Source organism: Aspergillus costaricaensis, assembly GCF_003184835.1.
Source record: "Aspergillus costaricaensis CBS 115574 unplaced genomic scaffold BO79scaffold_14, whole genome shotgun sequence".
NCBI lineage: Eukaryota > Fungi > Ascomycota > Eurotiomycetes > Eurotiales > Aspergillaceae > Aspergillus > Aspergillus costaricensis.
In genome coordinates this window covers 556,564-578,086 of record NW_020291814.1, presented here as the reverse complement: position 1 = coordinate 578,086, position 21,523 = coordinate 556,564, and the positions used below count along the sequence as shown (strand labels likewise).

At 49.9% G+C, this 21,523-nt stretch overlaps 10 protein-coding genes across 10 annotated transcripts; 4 read left to right on the top strand and 6 right to left on the bottom strand.

The window, feature by feature from the left end:
• Nucleotides 1-550: 550 nt before the first annotated feature.
• Nucleotides 551-1,020, bottom strand: BO79DRAFT_264672 (uncharacterized protein; the record flags this gene model as incomplete). Its single annotated transcript, XM_025686820.1, has 1 exon — nucleotides 551-1,020. One exon carries the CDS (start codon nucleotides 1,018-1,020, stop codon nucleotides 613-615), a length of 408 nt encoding a protein of 135 aa, XP_025540116.1. The 3' UTR covers nucleotides 551-612.
• A 1,112-nt stretch (nucleotides 1,021-2,132) lies between these two features.
• On the top strand, nucleotides 2,133-3,049 carry BO79DRAFT_228086 (uncharacterized protein; the record flags this gene model as incomplete). The annotated part of the gene is made up of 3 exons (XM_025683938.1): nucleotides 2,133-2,365; nucleotides 2,421-2,649; nucleotides 2,708-3,049. 3 exons carry the CDS (start codon nucleotides 2,133-2,135, stop codon nucleotides 3,047-3,049), a joined length of 804 nt encoding a protein of 267 aa, XP_025540115.1.
• Nucleotides 3,050-3,510: 461 nt separating this feature from the next.
• BO79DRAFT_264670 (glycoside hydrolase family 76 protein) lies at nucleotides 3,511-5,210 on the bottom strand (the record flags this gene model as incomplete). The annotated part of the gene is made up of 3 exons (XM_025686819.1): nucleotides 3,511-4,290; nucleotides 4,362-5,062; nucleotides 5,120-5,210. The coding sequence occupies 3 exons, from the start codon at nucleotides 5,208-5,210 to the stop codon at nucleotides 3,511-3,513; spliced, it is 1,572 nt and encodes a 523-aa protein (XP_025540114.1).
• Nucleotides 5,211-6,206: 996 nt separating this feature from the next.
• BO79DRAFT_264667 (uncharacterized protein) lies at nucleotides 6,207-7,458 on the bottom strand (the record flags this gene model as incomplete). Its single annotated transcript, XM_025686818.1, has 1 exon — nucleotides 6,207-7,458. Exon 1 carries the CDS (start codon nucleotides 7,452-7,454, stop codon nucleotides 6,207-6,209), a length of 1,248 nt encoding a protein of 415 aa, XP_025540113.1. The 5' UTR covers nucleotides 7,455-7,458.
• Nucleotides 7,459-8,804: 1,346 nt separating this feature from the next.
• BO79DRAFT_245155 (putative extracelular serine carboxypeptidase) lies at nucleotides 8,805-10,613 on the top strand (the record flags this gene model as incomplete). Its single annotated transcript, XM_025685448.1, has 1 exon — nucleotides 8,805-10,613. The coding sequence occupies one exon, from the start codon at nucleotides 8,805-8,807 to the stop codon at nucleotides 10,512-10,514; it is 1,710 nt and encodes a 569-aa protein (XP_025540112.1). The 3' UTR covers nucleotides 10,515-10,613.
• Nucleotides 10,614-10,645: 32 nt separating this feature from the next.
• On the bottom strand, nucleotides 10,646-12,024 carry BO79DRAFT_264664 (FAD-dependent oxidoreductase; the record flags this gene model as incomplete). The annotated part of the gene is made up of 3 exons (XM_025686817.1): nucleotides 10,646-10,931; nucleotides 10,994-11,803; nucleotides 11,873-12,024. 3 exons carry the CDS (start codon nucleotides 12,022-12,024, stop codon nucleotides 10,646-10,648), a joined length of 1,248 nt encoding a protein of 415 aa, XP_025540111.1.
• Nucleotides 12,025-12,953: 929 nt separating this feature from the next.
• BO79DRAFT_237433 (uncharacterized protein) lies at nucleotides 12,954-14,443 on the top strand (the record flags this gene model as incomplete). The annotated part of the gene is made up of 3 exons (XM_025684698.1): nucleotides 12,954-13,106; nucleotides 13,158-13,299; nucleotides 13,356-14,443. The coding sequence occupies exons 1-3, from the start codon at nucleotides 12,984-12,986 to the stop codon at nucleotides 14,441-14,443; spliced, it is 1,353 nt and encodes a 450-aa protein (XP_025540110.1). The 5' UTR covers nucleotides 12,954-12,983.
• An 81-nt stretch (nucleotides 14,444-14,524) lies between these two features.
• On the bottom strand, nucleotides 14,525-15,302 carry BO79DRAFT_208899 (uncharacterized protein). Its single transcript, XM_025682485.1, has 4 exons — nucleotides 15,168-15,302; nucleotides 14,903-14,992; nucleotides 14,813-14,837; nucleotides 14,525-14,758 (listed from the first exon to the last, which is right to left on the bottom strand). Exons 1-4 carry the CDS (start codon nucleotides 15,234-15,236, stop codon nucleotides 14,556-14,558), a joined length of 387 nt encoding a protein of 128 aa, XP_025540109.1. The 5' UTR covers nucleotides 15,237-15,302; the 3' UTR covers nucleotides 14,525-14,555.
• A 530-nt stretch (nucleotides 15,303-15,832) lies between these two features.
• On the top strand, nucleotides 15,833-17,860 carry BO79DRAFT_228079 (polyamine oxidase; the record flags this gene model as incomplete). The annotated part of the gene is made up of 11 exons (XM_025683937.1): nucleotides 15,833-15,845; nucleotides 16,108-16,174; nucleotides 16,235-16,265; nucleotides 16,312-16,440; nucleotides 16,498-16,548; nucleotides 16,606-16,631; nucleotides 16,686-16,889; nucleotides 16,934-17,131; nucleotides 17,179-17,296; nucleotides 17,349-17,548; nucleotides 17,605-17,860. The coding sequence occupies 11 exons, from the start codon at nucleotides 15,833-15,835 to the stop codon at nucleotides 17,858-17,860; spliced, it is 1,293 nt and encodes a 430-aa protein (XP_025540108.1).
• A 1,201-nt stretch (nucleotides 17,861-19,061) lies between these two features.
• On the bottom strand, nucleotides 19,062-21,391 carry BO79DRAFT_237431 (Zn(II)2Cys6 transcription factor; the record flags this gene model as incomplete). Its single annotated transcript, XM_025684697.1, has 6 exons — nucleotides 19,062-19,937; nucleotides 19,981-20,049; nucleotides 20,201-20,741; nucleotides 20,809-21,182; nucleotides 21,236-21,281; nucleotides 21,348-21,391. The coding sequence occupies 6 exons, from the start codon at nucleotides 21,389-21,391 to the stop codon at nucleotides 19,062-19,064; spliced, it is 1,950 nt and encodes a 649-aa protein (XP_025540107.1).
• Nucleotides 21,392-21,523: the final 132 nt, after the last annotated feature.

Below are 21,523 nucleotides of genomic sequence, written 5' to 3'. Positions count from 1 at the left end.
CGTGTTGACATCGACCATGGATATGCAGTAGTATGGTCAATGTGGCCTGACTAAGATCAGGTTCGAAGGCAGGTCTGGATCGCCGCCATGACTTGGGGTAGTGGCAGTCTTCCGAAATACTAAAATTCTCGCCACTGCTACTGTTTCCAGTGCATAGATAGCTACGTTGCATTCCAGCCCTGCGTTCAGCGATTCTAGAATTGATAGCAATAAAGCCAAAGTATTTGCATCTGTAGACTTTGATAAGGAATTACCACTCATTATTACCAGAGCCAGAAATTGCGCTTGGGTCCATCTCAAAATCTTTGATATAGACCAGTAGACTGTTGAATGTGCTATACAGAATCTGCTATAGAAGTCGTGCTGAAAGCAGCTTGCAGTCAAGTAGAGTAACAGCGATGTCGAAGGTGCATGCATTGATAAGAAATGCGAAATGTCCGATCATGCATTTCATGCCAGTTAAATTACATACAGCGACTCGCTCTAAAATAAGCGTAGTGTTACAGGTTTCTTCCAAAAAATCCCGATCAGTGGTGGCGCCATGAATTAGGCGAGGTTGATTTGCTTCCAGAAACGGCATGCATCGTAGCTGATTGCACGACATTGTGACGATTATGCAGCTTTCTCGCTCCGTGGCGAGTGCGTTAACGTAGATAACCTCCGTTTGAGCAGACGATATTCATCGAAAGAGTTGGAATACTCGTCGAGAGCATTACGGGCCTTTCTATCCAGAGGAGTATCGTCCATACCCGGCTGGTTGTCTTCGGTATGATGGCAACACGGAAGGCACAACACGGCGTGCTCTTTGAAGCTGTCTTCAGGTTCATAATCTCGTTCCGTGTGGTAAGTCCAGAGGGCATCTGCTTCGGTACGATCCGGTGTGGAGAGAAGCCTCGAGGCGTTGAGATCCGAGATGTAAGGGGTGTTCGCGCAAAGAGTAGGGCTTCCGGTAAGAGAGAAGGAGAGTGGTTCTTGCCCGCGACCAATCAGGCCTAGGGACTTTCCAAGGGACCAAGGCATATTTTTTATTTGATAGAGTAGGGGAGTGTGATGGAGGGTGCGAAGTACTTCTGCTCGATACCTGCTTGCTTCAAATACTTTCTGCCTGTCTACGACCTGGGGCATTCCCCGCGAAAATTTCTGATATGGATCCTCTACGAGATAGGGCGGGGCCGACAACCGCAGGCGAGGCGAGAAAACGCCGAGCATTCTTCTTCGCAGACATCATCAGTCTATGGAAGATATGGTATGCTAGGCTGGTAGATGGTAGCGATGTAGTCGATACGGTGGTTCATGGCTGTGCAGGAAGGGCTGGGCTCGTTAAGGAAGGAGATCGGGAATCCCATATCGCTCATCGGCAGGCCTAGAATCCCCACTCAAGTAGAGCTCTCAGCTGTCGCCACGGATTGGGGATATTGCAGCCGAGAGCATAATTCAGGGCATTGCCAGGAGTCAGATTCTGATGTTCTGGCGTAGTATGTGAAATCCGGGGTGCTGATTGGGCGGCTGAATGTTCCGGCCAGCCAGCGAAGTTCTGGTTGGCTGGGAGACTCCAACAGCCCCGGACGCGTCCCTTGACAAGGCCAGATGTCACCCCATGGTTACAACTCCTCTTTCCCTGCTCGGCCTCGTCGGTTCTGGTGGCGCCGGCTGTCATGTCCACCATTCCCCATCTTCGGTAACTCGGCTGTCCCGGGCGGCTGGGCCACTGCAACTCCTCCGCGCACCGTGTTTCCAGCTCTCCGCAACCGGGGAGCTACCCCAAATAGACCTTTTGTAGATGCTGGTTCGCCAATCAAGCTCGATATCAGATTCACGCGTCTGGTTTAGCCCGTGTTCTGAGTGGAAACACTGAAGTATGACATGTAGAGCTCTTATCAGTTGTGGGACTGATACTGTGCTAGCGAAGTGTCGATAGAGTAGACCGGAAATTTGCCTGGTACATAGATAGAGCGTGCTTGCATTCTTGCCGTTCTGTATATTAAGTCCAGTCATCCTCACCCTCCTACTGGTGTGTGAAGATCACGACTAACTTAGACGAGACGACCATTCACTCACTGTCACTATCGCCACCCTCCACCTTCCCTCTTTTCATTTCCCGTTTCCTATTCCTCAGCCCCCTCGAGGCTACCATGTCCCGACCAAGGGCTGTGCGCGATGATCTCTGGATTGAAGAGGATGCCAAAGTCAATGTTGACTATCTTGCACATTCCTGGACGTATGATGAGATGTGGGCTACTAGAAAACATGTTCGCCAGATAAACCAGCACAGTCTTGTTAGATGTCGATTCGAAAATGCTCTTTGGAGAGCATGGCTGGCTTCTACCCGGCAAACTATTCGCATGCCGGCGGCATTCATCTCATGGTGAGTCTAGTCTAGTCATGGCCTTCTTGAATCGTGATATCCTGACTTAATGTAGGGACAAAGATAGCGACATTACCTGGCTCTACGGCCCATTGAAGTCAAGCAGAAGCCCCAGTCCAACACCGAGCGAGGCACCCCCGACACAAGCTCCTAGGAAGCCTTCCTTGAAGCGAAAGCCTAGCATTTGGGGACTTTCAGAAGAATCTTCAGCATCCAACGACCCTACAGATGGGAAGTCTCTACTTGGCCGGTTCTGGAACATAACCATCCATTCAGTCCCTAGTGTGAGTTAGAGACACTACCTACCACTTCATCCATCACTGCTAATATCTCATTGTGCAGATAATCCTCAGCTCGCGCGAAAATTGGAACAAGCGAAGAAAATGCCGCGTCCGATTTGAAGAAGAGGTACAGCAATGCCAGTACGCTCGTGACGGAAACATATCATCTCAATACAGCTACAACTACAACTATCCCTATTTCTTGGAAGAGGCTGCCTTGTATGGAAGCCATCATTATCAGCAGACCATTGAACCTCTACCATCAACCTTCCTTACTGGCTACGAAAAAATTCCTTCAGCAGACTCCGGCCGGTATTATTCTATGTCGAATTTCCTTGAGGAGCTGGAGTATGTCCTCTCTGCCTTTGCTCATTGGCCTTCTATACCGCCTAGGCTTACTTGATTCGTTGACCCGCGCTGACATTTGGATGACAGTGAGGTGATATGAGTATTGTTGTCGAAAAGCATTGTGGGTAGAGTAGAGAAAAGGGGATGATAATTAGATAGTACAGTAGTTGGGGTCTGTCAGAGAAGAGGGATCCTTATGCATATAATTCTTGTCTGTTATATAATTGCTACTTTGCTTTTGCTAGTGGGTCTGAAATTAGCGATGTTTTGCACACAGTCTTTTTCATCACGTGTCCCCTGCTTTTCTTGTATCTTCACTCCCCATTCTATCCTATCGGACACAAAGAAGTGGGAATGCCGCATCTCGGACATATGTGAGACAATATTGGAGCATTCCTAGGCGTCTGGGTACTAATTATAGTACATGACATAGCATGTCTGATAAAGAACGACGTGCATAGGAAAATTATATTAATACTATGTTCTATAGATCCATGCCCGCTCGAAACTATGCTATCATGCCAATTCATAACGCATCGTATTAGCTCTGACTGGAAGCTCAGACACCGGCGCTGAATCCACCTCATGAGGAATACTCGCATCAGCCTTCCCCGGTAGTTCCGTCACGACTCCATTATCCATCTCAGGGACGTAAGGCTTCTGCGCCAGTTCCGCGGGGTCCTTCTTGACATACTCAATGTCATCAGGCTCCTTTGTAGGGACGGGGATCCTCTTCTGTTTCATCTTCCGGAGACCGAACAAGACCGCAGCAATAATCAAAGCCGCGCCTGCCACCGCACCAACCACGGCACCAGCAATCGCGCCATTCGAGATTCCACTTCCATCTTTGCTGGCTGTATCACTCGCCGTGGAATTGCCGCTACTCGGGGTATTTCCCGATTTGGAAATGTCCGGCGCAAGCAACTTCGAGGCGAAGATATTGGCGGCATTCCAGGTATTCTCGAACGAAGGATCTTCGTTATACGAAGTAGAACCCCAGTCGGAACCACAGACAGTCTGATTACTCGTTCCATCGCATTGCTCGGCTACCGCCACAGCTGTGTCTGCTAGGAGCGGCACAATCCGACCGGCGAAATCCGGGATAAGGTTTGCCACGGATGCAAGGCACAGCGCTAGGAATCCCTTGAAGGGGTAAGCTGATAGCTTGGACTGCTCCGCAGTGCCTAGACTGGCACTGCTGTATCCGACTTCTACCATGATGTCGTTGAGAAAGAATGTGTCGAGCGTGCTGTTGAGGAGTCCTTCGGTCCGTGTCATCCATATGTCAGATTTGGTCTGCTGTCGTTAGCTATCGCCCCACAATGATCTACCTTCAACCCTAGACCAATGGAGGAAGTGCTGCTTACCGCTCCATACATATACGCCGCTCCACTCAAATAGAGCCCATACGCCATACTCCATCTCGCGGTATCCACAGCCTGACAAGTCGACGCATTCGCCGTCGTATTTGAGACCAGATCATACACCGACCACTCGGTGGTATTCACCATGCCCGTTTTCTCACTCCACGACCACGCACTCGCCCCATATTGCGCATACGTCCCCTGGTCATCGCCCTCACTCGCATATGCCACCCTCGATATAAGCTGAAAATACGCCCCGTTGCTGAACCAATCGAAGTCCGTCCCGTGCGTTTGACTCTCATCATCATACAATCCACCATTGCATATCGAGCCCTGACTAACGACCAGTTCCATTGTATACGCGACTTTCTTTGCCCAGGTCAGCCAGGACGAGTTGGTTGGACTGCCCGGAAAGTCCGCGTCTGACGCAGCCATTGCAGCAAGACCCCAAGTGACGAAGTCGCTGGTCAGAACGTTGATTTCTTCCCATTCGCCGGTGAAGATGCTCTTGGAGTGGTTGTGCATGCGCGAGATGATGAACTCGTTGTAGGTTGTATTGCCGGTCGCATTCCAGTAGGGGATTAGGGACATGTAGAGCATGCCTTCTGGGTAGGACGTGTTGTAGATGGGGTTGACGGTGCCGTTGAAGTTGGCGGTGCTGAGGAGGTTGGTGAATTCGATAGCGGAGGCGGATTTGATGGTATCTGTTGATTGTATTAAGGACCCTTCTTGTAATTGCAGAAACAGATGAATTCACATACCGGTGCTATTGATGTTAAAATCAATAGCAGAAACACCAATCATTAAGCCCGCAAAGACAGCAGCATATTCGCTTAATCGCATGAAACCCATGACTAGTAGTCTGAAGAAAGTAATGGCACTCAACCAGCTTTACACTTCGTGATACGGTCAGAATAAAAGATTTGCCCATCGCGTGAGCACCCTATACCTTATTAATAACCAATGCTGACAGGGTCTTCAGCCTCATGCGTCCCAGCTGGACTAGACTATGTAGCAGGTAAGGCTCTTCGCACCTGGCGGAAGCCATCTGACTGCTCCGTACAACGATGGCTGTTCATTGCCAATTTTATTCCGATCCACATGGGTAGCATTTAGGGAAGTCGAAATGGAGTTGTTGATTGGTCGGGTCGTCTACGGACTGGACGTGTGGGAATCGGCGACGATCCTTCGTGCGTGAGATGGATTTAGCGTGGTGGGTCGGCGGAGAAGAATCATTGTGGAAGAAGCGAAGATTGGCAGGTTTGGGCTGTTCAGCTAGCCAGATGGCCAAGGTATTAATGGCCATGGCTGTGCGGCTCAGCCACTATCAGGTAAATGATGGGTAGTCGGAGATTCAGTTGAGGATGTGATGTGGTGCGATGTGGTCGGGCGTTGTGGAGTCATCTGTTTGTCTCTAGTGTTTGTCTACGAATTGTACTCGAAAGTTAGCTTATCAAGGTAGGTTATTTCACGTGTTATCCTGTATTCAGGCGTATCTAATCGCTTTTGAGAAGCTCATGGAAGTATAATCAGCACTAAAGGTAGGTTGTGAGTTATCGGGTTCTGGCTTGCCGACACAGCTCTTGTATTTACCCAATTTTGACCTGGACAACTTATTCCAGCTCTTTCTGTCTACTTGTCCTGCAGCCAAAAAGATGATAATGACATAAATCCAATTCACGTAATAAAAAGCATAGCTCCAAGCTGCCATCAACGGGTATAGATCTCCAACCCACCCAATCGAGTAAAACCAGCCTGTCACACAACAGACCAAAGAAGTGAACCTATATTACAGCTCATAACACACAACTGAGCAAATCGTACAAAGACATCAAAATACCATCAGCCTCACATCAAAAATAACAACCCCAGCCCCACGACCACCCCCCAAAGACCCTCAACACCCAACCTTCCCGCTCCCGACGTCCCCGTCGCATCACTTCCCGACCCCGTCGCCGTTCCATTCTCTCCCCCATAAGTCTCAGTGCCATTAACCGCCTCAGAAAGCTGCACATGCAAATCAAACGGCTTAGTTGCAACATCCACATCATCCGTAGTAATCGAACTGAAATACACATCACCCGCCGAGTTCACATAAACATATGCAGCCTGGAAGAACGGCCTTCCAAGCACGATCTTCCCACTGCTCACCTGACACCTCTCCTTGGGGACCAACTCGTCCCAAACCGGGATATCAAATATCGGATACGACTCGCTATCCGGATTGAACACGATCGAGATGTTTCGTCCGCACCAGGATTCATCCGGCACGGACAGGACCTCGGAATTGAAATCCAGCGTGGCGGGGAGCGATTTACTCGTCTCCTGCACGCTGGTGCCACCGAATGGGTATTCTGCGTCTTCGCTGCTGGTTGTAGCGTTGGGGGTAGTGTACAGTTGGAGTATGACGGCGCTGATATCTAGCATGCCTGTATCGATGAAGCTGGTGTTGCCGGCGCTGGTTTCCGGGGTGGTTTGCCAGTGTGGTTCGTCGTAGATGCGGTTGGAGTCGTAGTTGCCTCCCAGTACGACGGAGCCGTTCCATTTGTTTTGGAGGCCGAGGTTCAGGCCGACGGGGAGGGAGGGGATGGTTGTTGAGTTGGTTTTGTTTGTGGTGGAGGTTATGTTTAGACTTGTGTCTTGAGATAGGAGGAGTGTGTTGCTGAGCGCAATTTCGAGATCGAGAGTCTCGGTCTTTTGGCCGGGTGAGCCGGCGGACACAAACGTTGCTGTTGTTGTTGATGTCGCCTTTCCTGTCGCTGTTGCGATTGGTTTGGCGGTGGTGGTGGATGTTCCAAATGCGACGGGGAGGACTCCAGCCAGGTCCTTGTTGTATTGGATTTGCGCGCCCCAGGCAGCGCCGGTGGGAGCGCTGGCTGGCCCAGTCAAGGGGATGACCCAAGCATTGTCGGCGGGGTCGTTGGCGGTGGTGATAGGGATGCCGCTGGCATCGATGAGGGAGACAGTTTCAACGGGGGCGGATGTAGTTTGGGGATTGGAAGCAAGAGTGAGCTCGGCGGTCGCGAAGGGAGAGGAAATGAGCGTCAAAAGGAAGCCGGTGAGGAGGGACTGGGAGGAAAAGGAGCGTGATGCCATGATGTTGTTGCCCACGGCGAGACAGTGAACTGGTTTAAAGGTGGAAGAATAGCGAGAGACTGACCCCAATAGGAACAGAAAGATTTGAGAAACTTCAAACGCAGGACGAAGGAGGGTTGACATAGGGGGGTGATCTGGTTCCTGCATAAGGCCATATGGTTGGGGCGAAAGGGGGCATGATGTACACAGCCTGCCTCCATGAGTGGAGGCGAAGTGATGCGTAGCATTGGATATGTCCACTCCCCTCCATTATGATGTGAGAGGAGGGTGGCTGCGTTGAAGACACGGTCGTAGTCATGTTGTGGTAGAGCAAATGGAAGCTCGCATGCGCCGGTGAGCGTTGGGGGCGGCCCCAAATTAGCATTCCTGGCTGTACCGAAGTTTCCTAGCATGGGATTAGCTGGAAGTTTTGGTGGTTTAGGGGATCGTATCACTCGCATACTGTAGAGTTGCCAACATGTCATCAGTAGAGCCTAATGCCATTGGGCGATACTTGATGCTTTTCGATGACTCCTGTCAGCCCTAACTGCTGCTTGAGTGAGATGTGATGCCAGAGACTGTTGTCCTGCTCATGATGTACATATTGATCGAGATCGCCGCGTATTGAAAACTTCGTTTTACTACAACAAAAAAAGTCAGTTTTCATGAAAAATAGGCTCAAAGACTTAGGTCGGCATAGGAGCGGGTTTCTGCATTGGTGGGTGGTGAAGCTGCAGAAAGCGCCCCCACACAAACAGGGGTTGAAGCAACAACTAAGAATAGTTGACTCTCAGACTCCGCTTCTGCCCGCCGAGTCACGTGATGGAAAACAGAGTATCCTAGGTTCGATCCCTGCCTTCGGCGAATTCATTTTTGGTTGTTTTCAGGAAAGGATATGGATCAAGAGATCACCCTACAGTGCTCATACCATCTTTGACACTCATGTCACGATCAATTGGGTGATCAAGACGTGATCCTACTAAGCAAATGCAACGGTGCAGGGAACACCCGCATATGTTACGCCATCGTGGGTTTGTCGGAGCCAATGGCTCGGCGGTCATTCGTTCTGAGCGACACCAGTTGACTGGCGAGCTCCGAATGGCGAGTAGAATGAGGTGGTGAGCACAATGCAGGAGAGCGGAGAATAATCATCAATTATTGGGGAGTGCAGATACCAGCCACGCCGGGAGACCGACGGATACCGCGCCGATCGCCGTCCCAACCTCATCACGCCTTTCAGGCTGCCTGGACTGATTGGCAATCGGCAGTTCCGCCGATTAGATAAAGCTCTTCTCGCGAATAAACCCCGCATAAGGGTCTGGGAGTTAATAAACTCTGGAGGACCCCAAATTCTTCCATCGCACGGCCATCATGTTCCTTTCACTTCCCCTTCTGGGGACCCTGATTGCCTCGACGGTTGCCCTAGACTCCAGCCCCCTGGAGTTGCGGGTGCCACATCTGCACCAACTCAGCCAGCTCAGCAAGCCTCACCAGGACACTTTCAACCAAGAATCAGCGAGTTTCCCGGTGTACAACCTCTCCGTACCCATAGACCACTTTCACAACGAATCGCGCTATGAGCCGCACACCAATGCCACCTTCGGCCTGCGCTATTGGCTTGACACCAGCCATTACCAGCCGGGAGGCCCTGTTTTCGTGATTGCTGCAGGCGAAACCGATGGAAGCGACCGTATACCCTTTCTTTCACAAGGGGTGGTTACTCAGTTGGCTGCAGCCTACAATGGAGTTGGCCTTATCCTCGAACATCGCTACTACGGCGAGAGTTACCCATTCACCAACCTCACTACCGAGAACATTAGATTCTTGACCACCGAGCAGGCGCTCGCCGACTACGCTTACTTTGCCTCGAATATTGTCTTTCCCGGTCTGGAGCATCTCGATCTCACGGCAGCCACCACGCCATGGATCGCCTATGGTGGCTCCTATGCTGGTGCCTTTGTCGCATTCCTCCGCAAGCTCTATCCGGATCTCTATTGGGGCGCCGTGTCATCGTCCGGCGTCACGGAGGCCATCATCGACTATTGGGAATACTACGAGCCGATCAGACTGTATGGTCCATCGCAGTGTATCTCCACCCTTCAGACGTCAATCGATATCGTGGATCGTATTCTCATCGATCACGCCGACAATAAAACTCTGGCCCAGCAACTGAAATCCGCCTTTGGAGGCTCCGCAACCAACCTCGGTAACCAAGACTTTGTCTCCTCCCTCTCTTACGGTCTGGACTCATTCCAGTCCCGCAACTGGGACAAGTCTATCGGAACTCCTCTTTTCCGTGCTTTCTGTAACAACATCACCAATTCGGATCTGCTGTACCCCGAAACCGCCGAGCCCATCTCCGCATCAGTCAAGCAATTGGTCCAAATTGCAGGCTACAATCCCTCCAACACAACCCTGGTCAACAACTTCCTCAACTGGATCGGGTTCCTCAGTACCTCGAAAGTCTTCACCGACTCATCCTCGGAATCCTCATCATCCAACGTCACGAATTCCACTGTTCCACAACCCCTCACTAAGGACTCCGGCACTAGCTGGAACTACCAAGTGTGCGTCGAATGGGGATATTTCACCACGGGCTCCTCGGTGCCTTTGAATATAAAGCCCCTTATCTCTCGTCTCCTTGACCTGCCCTATCTTTCATCCTTCTGCCCAAACACATTTGGTATCAAGACACCGCCAGATGTTCAGCGCATCAACCAATTTGGCGGGTTCAATTTCTCGTACCCGCGCGTCGCGATAATTGGCGGGTTGGCAGATCCGTGGCGCGATTCGACACCACTGGCAGACGGAGTCGACTGGCAAAGTCGGAAGTCGACTGATAGCGAGCCTATTATTTTGTTGGATATCCCGGCGGCGGATGTGTGGGATGGTGTGAGAGGTGCAGTCCATCACTGGGACCAGAACGGATTGTCGGGACAGCAGGAGAAGGATGGCGAGAAGGCGCCTAAGGAGATTGTTAGTGTGCATAAGGAAGTGGTGAGGTTTGTGGGGGTGTGGCTGAATGAGTGGAAGGGAAAATCATCTGATGTGGATGAGAATATTTATCAGACTGTTTTGTAGATTTGAGGCGAAGTAGATTACGCTGTGATGAACGACCCATAGTGAACATGATCGTTCACTGAACATTATGTACACATTTTAGAACATACTTTACCCGAGAAATATCTCCCAGTGTTAGTAGGCAACCACCCTCAGAACGGCTCTCTAAACAATCCATCCAAACCCCTTGCCACAGCCTTCTCATCCTTCCAAGCATCCGCAATACTTGCATCGCGCTCGCGACACCGCTCCGGCCCTCCCACGACAACACGCTGCTCCCCAAGCCGACGAGCCTCCCTTACCAACATCGAGGTCCGTGGCTGCCTCAACCGCGCAAACTCCTCGAATATACCCGATAGCCCCTGTTCGACCACACCCCAGTTCGCCTTATCCAAACTCAGATCCGGAAGCATGCGACAAAGATAAAAGCAATCCTCCCTACCCAAACTAACATTAGCACCACACGAATCACCCTCTTATAAAGAGACAGTATAACTTACAAAGCCTGATTTGCCCCCTGCCCCAAATGCGGACTCGTCGGATGCGCCGCATCACCGACCAATACTACACGATCAGAAAACCACTGTTCGGCAGGAACCTCCCGGCGGTCAAACAGACCATACGAGATGATCCGATCTGCGGTGTTTACCATTTCCAAAACGCAGTCTTCAAAGCCAGATAATCTCTCTCTCAGCTTCCCTCGTAAAGATTCCAGCTCGGCTCCAGCAGTAGCAGCCCGCCACGTACTATCCTCCCCCTCTGTATCTGGGATGGTAACCGCCCAGGAAATATCCTCAGTAGAAATAGGATATGCGACAACATGTACGCCCTCGCCATACCAGTTACTTAGGGAAATATCTCTCTTGGCCATGGACTGAGGGGTCTTGGATATCCCCGCTACTTGAATCAAGCCAGTGAATGTCGGTGGGCCTTCGGCAACTCCTGCTTTTTGAGTGAGAAGGATGTTTCTAGTGGAAGATTTGATCCCGTCGCAGCCAATGAGGAATGAGCCTATTATTGATTCTCCGTTGGTGAATATTGCGGTTACTTGGTTCGCGGGTTCGTGGATGTTCTCGAGCTGGTATCCTTCGTACAGTGGGATACCATGTTCCTGGAGAGTGGTCTTCAGGTGAAGATTGAGTACGCTGCGCTTTATTCCACTTGCGGGCTGGGTGTAGCGGTCCACGTAGGACGAGGGGAGAGTAGAGTGGCCGAGGGTTTTGCCGCTAGCTGTGCCATGCCAGAGGGCTTGGAGGGGGGTTATGACCGGGAGGGGATTATTAGGGGTGATCAGATTGAGAATTTTCATCCTGAGAATGTTATTGTTAGTGAATGAGATGTTGCATAGATTGGGGTGGTAAGAACTAAAGAATATTTACCCGTTTGGCTGTATCATCAATGATGCACCGGCATCGCCGAGAGCTTGAACCTTTTCGAATACAATAGGGTTGTAGCCTTTGCGCTTTAGTAGTACGGCGAGGACAGGGCCAGCGATGCCGCAGCCGATTATTAGGACGGTTGGGGAGGACATTTTTAATGTGAACCTTAATGTGAACCTTAATGTGAACCAGTGATATGAACTTTTTGTTTCTGTAGTAAGAATCATGGGATTGTGTGGGTTTTATAGCTATTAGGGTGAGACGGAGATTTGTTGTTCGGAGAGTCCGCGGAAGGTCCGGACGGGAGGAACGGCGGCATGATTGTGACAGGATATGGGTAATACGACCCTCAAGATATTGTATACACTTCAACTATAAAAAGACTCATGTAGTCATAAATATATAAATAGGGCAGTCCAGTCCGTGTAAGCACCGACATACTCATTATTGAATAACGCTGATCGGCTCCCAACCGAGAGATCCACGGATAGATAAGGAACCGCCATGCGCTGGCTTCGGCTAGCGCCGAGCATTGATTCCCGGCTCACCAATGAGCTTAATCAAAGTCCTATAACCCTGGTCACCAGCTGCATTTAGCTGCTGCCGTCTGCCTATTGTATGTTAGACTATTTTGAAGTTTCCCGGCGGCGTGCAGCTGGCGTGCTCGTGGCTACTCCATGTCGGCGATTCTGAGACCAAAACATAGGCCAAAACATTCCACACCTGGGAATCCCACGGTTCTTTGCCAGCTGTTTGAACATTGAATTTTGTCAACTTCATGTTGGATCCGCTTATAATGACGGTTATACCTCGAGCATTGTGAGTCATAATACAGCAAACGATACTAGATTATGTGGGAATGACAGCGGGCGGGGAAGTAAGGTACCTTTCTTAAGATGCCCATTCACTACAAACGATGATCTATCTGGGCACTGGCCGCTACTCCCCTGCACGGTGCCAGGACAATTCAAGAAATAGGTTACCCCAACCTGTCTCCATAGATAATGTGGGTGGTCCCCCGTATTTCCCCAACTTCTTTCCGAACCCCGACGCCACAGGCTTCGTTTACCCACTGGTTACAGCATGCAGGGCACATCCTTAGCCAGCCACCATGAACCTCCAACAAGCTATACGACAACTCTTCTCAATCAACACACAATATTCACTGTTCGAAGATGCTACCTCTAGAAGCCACCTCGTCGCTCACAAGTTCCGCGATGTCCCCCGCTGCTCAGTACTGAACCCGATCCACAGCCCCTACCTTCCACTAATCTCATCATGCTAGTTAAACTGCCTCTATCCCCAAATTCTCTCCACCTGCTCACATACCGACTACACATGTCTCTGCGCCAATATATCTACAGTAGCAGCAACTGCACAATTCCTATCGTGTTTCCACCAATGTCCCATCAACCCCGACCAGCGACGTCAGTATACCCTCCCCGTCTTCCAACCAGCTAACGTCCTAACCCACAATAAACAGTTACACCCAACTCACTCCTCTCCCTCTGCGACCTCTTCAACATCCATCCAAACCTCCCAGAATACATGACCGCAAATGCTAACCTCGACCGCCGAGCCGAGTTTATCAACGATGCGCAGACCATCTACTCCATCGTGACAACAATCTACGCTTCCACACAATCAACATCGTCAACCGAGGCTTCATCACCAGTAATCACCGAGGTCATTACCACGACCCCTGAGTCCGGGATCGGAATAACAACACAAACAATTTTCAGTACCGCGACATCCTCAGATGACAACACCGCTACAACTACTTCCGAACAACCCAACGTCGTCACAGTAACAGAAACCCGCCTCGTCTCAACAATGCGCATGACATCTGTGGCGACTCAAACGTCTTCATCTAATAGCAATAATGCGGGAGGTTTGTCTACAGGCGCTAAGGCCGGGATTGGGGTTGCGGTGCCCATTGGCGTTGCTATCATCGCGCTTTTAATATTTGCTTGGTTTCAAAGGCGCAGGAAGAGGAAGCAACAGGCTGGTGATGTCAGTAACAGTGAGGAAAGCGGACAGGCCACAACGATACAGCATGCGGAAGGCAAGGGTCCAAGTATGGCCCAGAACATTACGACTGTACTCCCCGAGATCGACGGCGCACCACTCAACGAATCTGATAGTCGGCCCGTACATAATTCGGCTGATCGGCCAGTATTTGAGCTAAGTACTGGGTCTGTTCGAAGGCCGAGGCGGGATGATACACAAGATGTATCTGGAGCTGTTGGGGTAGATGAAATGAACGCTAAGCAGGGTGCTGTGGGTGGTGAGGTCGCACCGTCAGCCTCGGCTACGTTGGGTGAAGCGCCGGCTGAGCTATCTTCTGATGGCGTTGGAGACGGGGAGTCGACAGCATCAGTAGTAGCGTACGAAAGGATGAGTTCGTCAGAGCTACAGGAGGAATTAGCTAGAGTGGCGAGGAGTAGAGAGCGGCTGCAGTATTTGCAAACGTTGGAGGAGAGAGAGGATATGATCCGGAGGGTGCTTGCAGGGCATGGAGAGGATAATGTGTCGAAGGCTGAGAGTCGGGGAGAGGGTGGTAGCGGGTGATTATTGCTGTAATAATGAGCTTTGAATGTCTAACAATACTAAATACGAGTAATATTCTTCAGTCAAATCTACTACTCTACCCCCATATATTATATATCATCTAACCCAAAATCTAATACTTTAACCAAGCCCTCACAACCGACCAAGCCTGCCACGCAGCCGCAGCCCCGACAGCCCATCCATTCTCATTGATACCATGCTTGAAATACCATGCCGAGCTAGCCCACAGCGCCGCATTGAGAATGATAGCGATGGCCTTGTTAGTAGGTTCCTGGAGGGCTCGGGGGTTGCGGGCCCATTGGTAATGGAGGATGCCTATGAGGATTATTAATTGAGTTCTTGCTTTGGTATAATATGGAGAACACCTACCGGTTGTGAAGAGAAAGGCGCTTCCCTAGATGTATTGTTAGTATCGATGGTTGTCTTGCGATTTGCTATGAAGGATGGTGGATGAAGTACCTGGAACCAGCCGACGATGCCGAGAGCCCAGGGCTTGGTGCCAGCGATGGTGCGATAGGCTGGTTCGGCGGTCCATTGGGTCCCTCCGAGCTGGTTATTGACAGTTAGCACATGAATGAATTGATGTGTGATGTGAGTAGAGAAGGGTCTGTCGATTGAAATAGGAGCTTTGTAGACTCGTTATTGTGGCCATTGGAGCTCATGCAGCAGTAGGGCTCAATGACGCCATGGGTAGCTAGCTTCCTAGGAGCTAGAGCTGACATACCGTGTGTCCGACCGACAGAACAACGAATGAAAAGGCCGAGGCCTTAAGGGAGACAGATGACGAGGCCATGTTGACTTTGATAAGATAATTACTGATCGGGATCTAGTGCCAGGATCTAAAATAATCTTAGAAGATAAGTGTAATAAAAGAAGAAGAAAAATAAGATTCGAAAGTTCGAAACCTGGTGCGGAGGTGATGGCATGATTACAAATACTACGAGCAGAATTTCCCCCGGTGACGAGACTCAAAAGTCGCCGAACCCGAGGCCCGGAGGATTGGAAGGATTTAAAGGATTAGTAGTACAACAAGGAGCTGGAGGACAATTGAACTCGTATTTTAGGTGAGATGTACTCTTTCCCTCTCCAATGTCGACTCTATCCCTTCGCTTTCTTTTTCTGTCTTTAGTCTGTTTTTATGATTAAATTTTGTCTAGAAAACTGCATACCGCCTTCTGTATCAGGAAGTAAATGTACCGAGGCGATAAAGGCCCTACAAATCTTGGAATTTTCATGTGCACTTTGTACGCAGTCTTCCTCCTTGAAAGACTTGTAGCATACTCCCATTTTTTACCACTATGGATGCAAACACAAAACCCAAATATTGGCAGGAGTAATCTATAAACGTTCATGGGTCCACTTAATTCTCATGTCAATATCGAGGCAACCATGCAGACGCGACGCGCTTGTGATTCCTGGCCCTGCATCCCTTTCGCATAAATGCCAGATTCCTAGCACAACCCCAGAATATGCAAGGTTCTGGAGATTTGCCCAATCGAATAATATTATTCCTCATGAGTGTTACACAGAAGGGTCCTATAGAAATTAAAGAATGAAAATCAAAGTCCGATTACCGTATAAAATGTGGTATAACCCCTCAGGTGATGGTGGCCACCGAGGCCAACCAAAGCAGTAGTGGGCCATGGGATTCGCCAGAATAGCAGCAACCCTCACTGCCTTCGCGGTAGTGGGAAATGCTAGAACGTGTACGGAAACTGAGGTGGTCATATTGTAAGGCTCTCTATCGATCGAGAATTGAAGGTTTCTACCATTCGAGCTGACGTTCTGAAGAGGTGCCGGTGTGGCGGGCGTGACTGCTGCAGTATGCTCGAGTTGCGACTTTTGTGGGGCCATGCTGATGATCGCAGGAAACACTGCACAACAACGGTGTCGAAGATTTTATCGTACTAGAATATCAGGACCGTATTGGTGGGCGGATGCACGAGGTTACCTTTGGCAAAGGGCAACAATATGTAGTGGAGGCTGGGGCTAACTGGGTGTGCTACTATTTCCCGATCCCTTATTGAAAGGTGTAAAACTAACATGGGTGCCAGGTACACGGAACTGGAGGACCTGAAACACATGTGAATCCCATTTGGGACTTGGTAGGATTCACGGGTACGCATTATTCTAGCAAAGAGGATGACTGACAGCCAAGGCAGGCTATTAAAGCCAACCTCCGCACACTGTATGTCCTCCCTCACCAATACTAAATACTACACAGCCGACTAACGTACACCAGAACCAGTGATGTTGAGAATGCCACGGTATACGACCAGACGGGAGAAATACCACCCGAGCTCCTGTTCAACGCACTGAAAGCTGTCAGCGACGCCGATTCCAAGGTCCTCGCCGACGCTGGCCTCCGACTTCACCACCACCTCGAAGACCGCACATACCGCGCGGCCCTTTGGCGGAAGGGATGGAACCCGAAAGAGACAAACCAGTACGAGCAACTGGCCGACTATCTGGCATTTGACTCGGTCACAGCAGCCAAGGCGGAAGAGACTTCCGAGATCTATACCGCAGCAACGACCAATGCGACGGCCAAGTTCTTCATGTAGCAGATCCACTCTTCGAAGGACAGAATGCTTGGCGCCTTCGGAAAAACACCATCGTCAAAGAGATTGAGCACGACGATGACTCCGTGACAGCATATAGCACGGATGGGAAATGTGTGCGAGCCAAGTACGCTATTATAACATTTTCTTTGGGTGTGCTGCAACATCCTGAAGCTGTGAAATTTACACCCGAACTACCAAGGTGGAAGAAAGATGCCATTGTGAGCTTCGAAATGGTCACGTATACCAAAATATTCATGCAATTTCCGCGTTCCTTCTGGCCCAAAAACCAGTATCTGTACTACGCCGACCCGAATACTAGAGGCTATTATCCACTGTTTCAGCCATTGGATGTTCCCGGGGTGCTGGAAGGATCGAATATCCTCGTCGTTACTGTTGTCAACGATCAGGCGCATCGGGTTGAGCGGCAAAGCGAGGACAAGACCCAAGCCGAGATTATGGAAGTGTTGCGCAAGATCTTTGCGGATAAGACCATCCCGGAACCGATAGACATTTACTATGCGAGGTGGACGCAAGAACCTTGGTAGGATTCTCCCCTAGTCACTTGGTTGGAATTTCTGAAGCTAACTGACTGTTCAGGTCGTACGGCTCGTACTCGAACTGGCCACCCGCAGTATCTGCCCAGACCCATCGGAATCTCCGAGCGAATGTTGGGCGGGTTTTCTTTGCTGGAGAGGCTACAAGCCCAAGCTTCTCGGGCTTTCTGCATGGTGCGTACTATGAAGGGAAGCGTGCGGCGAAGTCCATTACATCGTGCCACTACGGCCCGGGATGGAATGCCTGCAATCCCGATACAGAATGGGATGGCGCTACTCCGTCTCTTGGGTTCGCGTAACCATAGTTATTCCATCTGAACTCTATGGCAAAGGGAATGGATGGTGGGGGGATACTTTGCGGAAATGGCCGATGGATGATTGGAAGTTTGGCTTGGCGTATGGCCGTTACGTGGATTTGATCCACACTTATATTATCATTTTCAACATTGTGATTCTGTACTCTATCTTCGTCACAGTAGTACCGTAAGGATGGTCTTTTTATATAGTATTATATTCATATCCACTTGTTTGATCGTATTCAATTGTTGATCATTTTTGTACGAGTTCCGGTGGGCGAAACTGTGTCTGCAGATGCAATACCACGCTCAAATATATTTAACTAGTAATAATTTATTCGAAAGAATGGCTGTCGACTACCGACAACGGTATTGTGCTAATAGAGAAACCTGAAATCACAGTAGAAAGCATTTATACGTGGATCGATGGCCATATAGCCTGATTAATATATAAAATGTGCAGCAAATAGAGATTTACGCAAAGATCACCACTAAATAACTTGGCTTAGGCTATAACTATTAATACTATCTCGTACTTCGTCTATAATTAATAAAATCATCCAATTGGCTGCAAACCAGGTAACATTTATTACTAGTAAGAATACCAGCTTCCAATTCGGGTCCAGGGTATCATCATTTAACATTCCAGGTTTGAACTTGTCACAGATAAGTGTTATAGGCCTATCAGTGAGAACTATGTCTCTTGTATACATTTTCTAGAGACTTGTGCTCTATTCAGCCTGGGCATGCTCAGCATGCTCCACAGTTATCAGGGTACGAGATGTAGTGGATCGCCATGCCATTCAGTCCTCCACTCGGTTTTCAATCATCGTAGCTTGCGCGTCCTCCTACAACGACGCCGAATACTTGCTAGCAAATGCGCCATTTGGTCTATTTTAATTAAAATCGATAGCTGGTCAATAAACGTCGATATAATCTGCGTCAACATAAAATAGCGCCCAACCCGACTTTACTCCGAATGGTTGAGTTCAGACGCCGAGGTGGGGATACCGTTTCCGCCGAAATACGAAATCTCACTCCGTCAAACGCCGATTGGTCACGCATTGTTGTACCCCGCACAGAAAACCGAGGTATGCCCTGGTTCAGGTTGACCCAAAAGGTTAACCGTTCCAGGTCTAGTCTGATTCATTCCATAACTGGTCTTTGCCCAGGCTAAAAGCAACTTCGCTCTCCGAGACCATGATCACCCCATCATGGTAGCATCATACACGCTTTCCAACTCCCTAACCATCCTCCCGACACCCTCATATACCCCATCCGCTTTCATTGACACTCTCAGCGACTCAATCCCCATGTGTAACTCCTCCTCGAGCCTTTCTGCATCCTGTATCGCCGTCCGCTCATTCGGCCGATCTAGCAAATTATAGATACTGCTCAAATTACCCGCGGACAAGGCCGCCCGCACGCGCCACAATACCATGGCAAGTACATAGAAGCTCTGCATCCCACACCAGGCCATGTATGGTAAAGAGCGTGGTGAAGTCAACGATCGCCCCGAGTCTCCATTAATCTGTCCAAGTCCGAGTCCATATCCAAAGGTCTCTCCATCGGCAGGAGTATCAGAGTACATCGGATTCGGTGTAGGCAGGTGACGGAAAATTCGAGATATCAGCAGCGCAGAGCGAATGCAGATACGCATGGATTCTTGCTCATCAAATGGCATTATGGCATCGATTTCAGCTCTTCGGGACGGAGAGAGGGGGGTGCTAGTTCCGCTAGTACTGCTGTTGGAAGTAGTCGTAAAGCTATCGGCAGGACGGTCAGGGAAAGCGCGAACTCTATGGATGAGCAATCTAGCCGTGTGAATTAGGACGCGCGATATTGCCCAGAGCACGCGCTCCGCGTCGGCTTCTGTGCCTTGGCAATTAGCTATGCAGCGGTAGCGGTCTGTTTCGGTGGCTATATCGAGAAGAGAAGAGTCAAGGTGTTTGAGTTCGTTGTGGAATGAACAGGGAAGACACCCTTGATCATGGGTGGTTTCGTGGGAGAGCTCGCGGGTGATGGTGCAGCTGCGGTGAAGGAGGCATTGTGCTTGTACGACGTAGGGCCATGGCTGATGCTTGTTAGAAGACATGGATGTGAGAAGGAAGGGGACTCTGTACCTCTCGACAACCACGAATTACTATATAAGGCGTGGTAATGCGGAAGTCATCGCTTGTAATAAGGGGTGCCTATATTACTAAATTAGCGAAGTCACGCCTACGCGTCTTGAACATTGCAAACATACCGAAGCTGTCAACATAGAAGACTGATAAACGAGGAACATCTGCGACAGTCAACATAAACTTATGGGCTATGGATGGGAGAACACATGTGACATACCGTCGACCACCAACAGCGACGGATCGCGTCGGAACAGTTATTTGCAGACTTTTGTGTATGTAGTGAAAGATCCATCGCCATGGTTAAGGCCTGATTGGCTCGGATGCGCATCTTGGAGACATTTCCTCGCTGGCAGCATTCGTATAGGCTGAGAAGCGCTAATGCCAGGACCGGCTCCATTTGCCGGGGAATATCCGGATGCAAGGGGCTGCCTGGGCCCTGCGTGAGATCGGGATTGGAAGACGGCTGGAGAGATTCTTCTGATACATCTAGCGCTGAGCGTGCAAAATAATCGGCATAAGAGCGTCGTAAGGTGACAGCCTCATTCTCAATCGCGGGCGCATCTCCCGGTAGGGGTATCAGTGTCAGTATTGCTGCTACGGCCAAGCCAAGTGAGGTAGTCGGCCAGTAAGGCAAATGAGATGCATCCACATGGGCCGACCGCATGCTCAGAGCCACAGGCTTGTCCACATACTGGGACACAGCCGGTGGGGGTAATAGAGGGAGGTATGGATGTATGAAGATGTAGTAAGCATTGATCCTACGGTACGATCGGAGAAGAATCTGTCAGTTAAGGTCCGGTGGGATATTGCATGGGTACGACATACAGATCTTGATCACACCGATAAGCACGGAGGCTTTGTGTCGGATGGCTCACAGTCTCTCGAAACTCCTGACCAGTTCTAGAGCCTCTAGGCGGTAACAGAAATCCCGGGCTGTCTTTTCCCTGCAGCGTATCGGATAGTCGGGATCCGGTTTCAATCGGAGACGGAGATGGAAGAGAAACCGGGGTGGCTGCATTGATCTGCAATATCTGAGCCGGAGTAAAATCATCATTTGTCACGGCATGATTGTTGACCCTGGTTGCAGTTTGCAGTCGTTGGGCCTTTTTCATGGCCCGCTCCTCGGCAGCAACAGGGCCCCGTCGAGCACCCCCTCGCCGACTGGGTTGATACCGGCATTCTTGTCGATGGATAGTGCACTACACAGGGTTACTAGAGATCGATTATTAATTTGGAAATACAGTTGACTTACATTAGCGCATGGATTTTGCCCGTCACATCGGATTTTGGAGGCTCGACTGTTCATGTTAGATTTTGGTCCCTTGCATCAATCCCCGTGGATTCATCACTTGGCGTCAACTTACCAGGCCAGACACGCCACCTTCACCGGTCGAGAAGTGGAAGGCATATATTTTCTCGCCTATCTCTTTGTATCTCTATAATTAAATGCTGTTTTTCTTGAATCCGGATATCGCTTCAGGTCAGTATATCCAGGAAGAATGCAGATATCACTCGGTTTGGGGGAGAAAGGAGAGTTGGA

Coding starts and splice junctions, on each gene's coding strand:
- BO79DRAFT_208899 (XM_025682485.1), bottom strand. CDS start 15,236: ATGGCCTCGTCATCTGTCTCCCTTAAGGCCTCGGCCTTTTCATTCGTT. Junction 14,993..15,167: donor TTCTGTCGGTCGGACACACG/GTATGTCAGCTC, acceptor GTCAATAACCAG/CTCGGAGGGACCCAATGGAC. Junction 14,838..14,902: donor GCATCGTCGGCTGGTTCCAG/GTACTTCATCCA, acceptor CAATACATCTAG/GGAAGCGCCTTTCTCTTCAC.